At 57.3% G+C, this 5,248-nt stretch overlaps 1 protein-coding gene across 1 annotated transcript; it reads left to right on the top strand.

Annotated features, from left to right (window-relative positions):
• The first annotated feature begins 205 nt into the window (after positions 1–205).
• On the top strand, positions 206–4,477 carry TWIST1 (twist family bHLH transcription factor 1). Its single transcript, XM_074573449.1, has 5 exons — positions 206–304; positions 423–536; positions 677–807; positions 1,291–1,908; positions 2,600–4,477. The coding sequence occupies exon 4, from the start codon at positions 1,293–1,295 to the stop codon at positions 1,863–1,865; it is 573 nt and encodes a 190-aa protein (XP_074429550.1). The 5' UTR covers positions 206–304; positions 423–536; positions 677–807; positions 1,291–1,292; the 3' UTR covers positions 1,866–1,908; positions 2,600–4,477.
• The last annotated feature ends 771 nt before the right edge of the window (positions 4,478–5,248 follow it).

The raw sequence follows: 5,248 nt of genomic DNA, 5'->3' as shown, positions 1-5,248 counted from the left end.
CGAGATGTTGTTAAAAAGACACACCACCTGCTCTGTGTTGCCAGCGAGCGGGGAAGGAGGCACAAAGGCGGGGGATGGGGAGGAACAGCTTTGGCTGCAAACATAAAAGAGAATTTAAAATAAATAAGCTCCGTTCCCAGGAAGCGGCGGACTCGGGCGCCTTCAGGGAGGGCGAGCAGAAGCGAGCCGTCGGTAGGCACAGAGTGTGGGCAGAGAGGTCTGCACCTCCTCCCCCCTCCCGGTATGCCAGGTTGGGGACCCGGATCCTCCTGGGTTTCTCTTAAGGAGAAGGACTCAAGAACTGGTGCGTATGTACGAAGCTAGTGCTTGGCTTCCCCGCTGCCTCCACCTCTGAAGATGGCTTTCTCCGAGCGCAGTCCTCCAGCCTGACAGGATGAGGCTGTGCCTTCCCCTCTCCCCAGCCCAGAAACGTGCGGGTCCTTCGGAAAGCCAGACCCCGGGGGCGCTCGGGGATGGGAGCGCGGTGCGTGCGAGAGCGGGACAGAGTTAGGATGTGCCTGGATGCTGCCCGGCGGGTAATTTCCCCTTCCTCCCCTTCGCTGCAAGCCCTGCCCGCGGCAGCGAGGAAAGCCCGAGAGATGCGGGTTGTCCCGGCCGCTCCGGGGCAGCCACCCCCCCGGCGCAGGCACTAAGCGGCCCGCTGGCCCCTCCGCAGCAGCGCAAGGGGGTGCACGGGCACCCCCATAACCTCCCACCGCGGTCCCCCAGCACCGCCCCAAAGCCGAGTGCGAACCGAAGGAGCCTGAGGCAGAAACCACAGAGAGGGAAGCCGAGAAAGGGCTTGGGGTAAGGATGTATGCGTGTGTGGGGGGAGGCCGGATCACTTGTGAATGGCTTGAAAAAAAAATAATTGGGGGAGGGCGTGGAGGGGGGGAAGCGGAAACTTTCCTATAAAACTCAGCAAAAGTCCCTCCTCTCCACGTCAGGCCAATGACACTGCTGCCCCCAAACTTTCCGCCAGCAGGAGCTATAAGAACCTCCAAGTCTTCAACTTTCTCCCAATCCCAGACACCTCGAACGGGCTCCAAGGAGGGATCGGGAGGGATTTTTTATTTTTTTTGGTTGGCGTTTTTTTTTTTTCCTCTTGGATCCTGATGCCATCCCCCCTCCCCCCAAACTGAGGTCCTCCCTCCCTCCCTCCCTCCTCCTCCTCCTTCTCCTCGCAGGCCAGCGAAGCAGCCGATCAAGGGGGAGCTGGCGGGTTAGGTGCCCCCCTCTTCTCCCTGCCCTCCCCCCCCTCCCGGCCCGCTTCTCGCGTCTCCCCCCCAGAGATGATGCAGCAGGACGAGTCAAACTCGCCAGTCTCCCCCGCCGACGACAGCTTGAGCAACAGCGAAGAGGAGCCGGACCGGCAGCAGCTGCCCAACAACAAGAGAGGGGGGCGCAAGCGGCGCTCCAGCCGCCGCAGCGCCGGCGGCGCCGTCGGGGCCGCGGACGAGCCCTGCAGCCCGGCCCAAGGCAAGCGGGGCAAGAAGTGCGGGGCGGGCGGGGGCGGCGGGGGCGGCGGCGGCAGCAGCAGCGGCGGGGGCAGCCCCCAGTCCTACGAGGAGCTGCAGACCCAGCGGGTCATGGCCAACGTGCGGGAGCGGCAGCGCACGCAGTCGCTGAACGAAGCCTTCGCCGCCCTGCGGAAGATCATCCCCACGCTGCCCTCGGACAAGCTGAGCAAGATCCAGACCCTCAAGCTGGCGGCCAGGTACATCGACTTCCTCTACCAGGTCTTACAGAGCGACGAGCTGGACTCCAAGATGGCAAGCTGCAGCTATGTGGCCCACGAGCGGCTCAGCTACGCCTTCTCCGTCTGGAGAATGGAGGGCGCCTGGTCCATGTCCGCATCCCACTAGCAGGCGGCGTCCCCCACCCGCATCCCCCAGGCAGGAGCCCTAGGTAAGGCAGGAACCCCGAAACCGGCGGGAAGAAGGGTGGTGGGGGGGCGAGGGGCCGCCGGCTGCGCCGTGGGCCGGTCACGCGTGGCCGTGGGGGAAGAGGGGGCCCTCCCCGTCCGGCGGGGCCTGGCTTCCAGGGCCGGCCGGAGAGCAGGGCGGCTGGAGGTGTCCATCCCCCCGCCCCGTCCCGCTCCAGCCCCGGCGCGTCCCTCCCCCTGCGCGGCCCGAGGTGCGCCCCCGGCCCCGCGGGGCCCACGCGTGGCGGGGCGCTGCCGGCGGGCGGCGGGGGTGGGCTGCGGGCGGGGAGGCGGCGGCGGTGCGGGTGTGCCCCAGCCAGATGGGGCCGGCCTGAGATCACTCTCTCACCAAACGCCGCGGAGCCAGCGGGGCTGCTGGGATGGTTCCTGCTGCTGCCGCCGCTAGTATTTTGAAGGGAATCCATGTCCGCCCGTGTGCTGCCCCGGGAGCGCTTCCCACCGCCCCAGCAGCCCCCTTCCCTCCGCTCCGACACCGCTGGTCACCGGGCCGGGGTGTCACCCGGTCCCCGCACCGCCTGCACGGCGGGGACACGCGTTTCTCCCTCCTCTGTTCGTGCCCGCTACGTGTATTTCCAGAGCCAGGGAGATGTAGGTAGATGTATGTGTATCTTTCATTTCAGTAACGAGATTTCCGCCCTCTTTGGGTTTTTGCAGATGACATTGTTCCCACAGAAGGAGAAAATGGACAATCTAGAGACTCTGAAGTTGGATACGATTTTTTTTTGGTCTTGTCTAAAAAAAAAAAATGTACCAAGGATTTCTTGGAAATTGGAAGAGCAATATCCAAATTCAAAGCAGGGCGTGGGGAGCACTTAAGGAAAGAGAGACAAGGGCTTTGGACAGTGACTACCCTTTGGGCGTCGGTACAATCCACACATCTCTGCATTCTGATAGAAGTCTGAATCGTTCGATTTTTTTTTTTATTTTGACGAAGAATGTTGGAATTTAACTTTTTTTTTTTTAATTTGCCTTTTTTTTTTTTGCATGCATTCCCAAGAGGTCGTGCCTATGAGCCACTGATGAAAGGAAATACATTATTGTGGACTTTCTTCATTCTTGAATGAAACCAACCAGCCAACCAAAAAATATCCCTGTAGAGATGAAAACTTTTTTTTTTTTTTTAGGGGGGAATAAGCTGGGCTCAAGCTGTTATATACCCGGTTCCTAACTTTTTTATTATTATTATTTTTCCTCTGAGAAAAAAATAAACATTTTATTTATTTATTGATGACCCATGTTAAAATGCAAATAGATCCGGTGTCTAAATGCATTCCTATTTTTATGATTGTTTTGTAAATATCATTGTATATTATTTTTCTGCAATAAATAAATATGATTGAAATTTTAATAACCATAAAGTTTGGTCTCTCTGAGAACTCAGGGTTGGAACTGGAGATAAATACCTGCTTGTTGAGCTGTAAAGACACCCAAGAGAGAGGGGGCACTAGTATAAACAAACCAGGCGAAAAACGCAAATAAACTAGCTACTGACAGACACAGGCATGTTATTTATTGAGACAGCTTTATTATTCTGCGCTGAAGCTCGCTGCGTTTCGGGGGGAAGGTATTCTCTCTTCTCTCTTTCTCTCCCTTTCCCCCTTTATTCTTAACGCCGAGCATCGCGGAGTTCCGCGGGTAGCGGAGCTTTCGAAAGCCGCGGAGCTCTGGCGCTGCCGCTGTGCTTTGCCCCCCAGATGTAAGGCAGGAGCAAGGCCCATTCCCCAGCCCCCGGAGCGGGCTTTTTTGCTGATATCCCTGACGAAGAGGCACCGGTTTTAAACAGGGATTCGTCCATCCACGGGCAAAGCGAGAAAAAGTGAGATTGAAACAGGGAAGTGTCTAGCGAGTGGGGTTTTCCGGTGGAAGTGATGTTTGACTGCTCTGCTCTCTAGGGTTTTATATAATATATAGACTAGCAATCACATTTGCGTTGTACAAAGCACGGAGGGATACGCTAACCCGCCCTCTTCTCCTTTTCTACACGTAGGGCGCATGTTGCCTCTGTTCCTCCTCACCATACCCTCCGCGGGGTCCCAGTGTGCGGCGAGAGCCCAGTTGTAAGAGAGAGGAAACCTCCAGCTCTGAGGGCTCGGAAGGAAGGTGAAAAGGGAAGTTGTTCAAACCAAAAAAAAAAAAAAAAGAAACCAACCAGAAAAACCAACCCAACCCCAAACAAATCCAAACCCCAACCCTGACAAATGGACAGCTGATTCCGCCTCTGCTGTCACCCGCTCATCTCCCAGCGCTTCGCAGCAGGTCCATGCCCGGGGAGCGGCGCCTCCTGCCCCTCCGCGGCTGCGCGGGGTGCGAGGGTGCTCAGGGCCGCCCGCCGCGGAGCGCCCGCCCCGGCCCTGGGAGCCGAGCAGTGACCCGCACGGAGACGGGGACCCTGCCGCCGGGATTCAGCCAGTGTCTAGGGTAAATAGGATGGGGTGTTTTTTCAAAACAGAGCCTGTTTGCATAGCCCAGGTTGAGTTGACTTTATTGCCTGAATGTTTTTGTTTCCATTTCCACATATTACCGTCTATTGCTGACATAACAGTATTATAAATTTAATATTGTGCATATTTTAGGCCAGTGCGCAATGTTTACAGTAGAGAGCCCGCAGCGCTTGTTTGCACTGCCGGATTAGCGAGGACTTGGAAATTGGATGGGGACTCTGGTGGTCGCGGCCCTCCGTGATGGAGAGGAGGGGGAACCGCTGGGAGCTCCTGGGGGGCCGCTGCCTCCCGCCGGCTCGCCGGACCCGCAGCTCCCCCGCTCCGATGCGACTCGCATCTCTCGAAAAACCCCGCTCCGATGCGACCCGGCTACCAAGGGGGAGGTAACGTCTGTCCGCGTTCCTTCGGCTGCAGCAAAAGCGAGGGGCAAGGGGAACAGACGCGGGGTTTTGGCCGTGGGGATGGGGGAAATTGAAGGGTTGGGGGTGTTTTCAGTTATTCCTTTTGGGGGAGAAATCATACGGGGGAAAGAGGGAAAAAAGCCCTACGCTTAGGAAGAAAACAGATTCGGAAAATAAAAAAAAAAAAAAACAAACAACGAGATGAGCTGCTCGATGCTTCAGGGAAGGCTCGTTTCGTGGAGGGGGATTCCGGAGAAATATGGATTAGAGGAATCAAGTGCATTTTAAAAACCCTGCTCGCCCTTAGAAATGGGCCGAGAAATCCAGAGCAACTCCGTTTGATGGACTCAAACCTGATTGACCCCGTCGCGAGCAGGGAGCGGCCTCTGGCCCCAGCCTGTGCTAGCCCTTTCCAGCCAGCCGAAATACCCGGGTGAGAAAAAATCCCCAGTTTCTGTCCG

Source organism: Larus michahellis, chromosome 2 (genome assembly GCF_964199755.1).
Source record: "Larus michahellis chromosome 2, bLarMic1.1, whole genome shotgun sequence".
Classification (NCBI taxonomy): domain Eukaryota; kingdom Metazoa; phylum Chordata; class Aves; order Charadriiformes; family Laridae; genus Larus; species Larus michahellis.
This window is presented reverse-complemented; position numbering and strand designations above follow the sequence as displayed.

Bases quoted from the DNA above. Each gene is read 5' to 3' on its own strand.
- TWIST1 (XM_074573449.1), top strand. From the start codon at position 1,293: ATGATGCAGCAGGACGAGTCAAACTCGCCAGTCTCCCCCGCCGACGAC.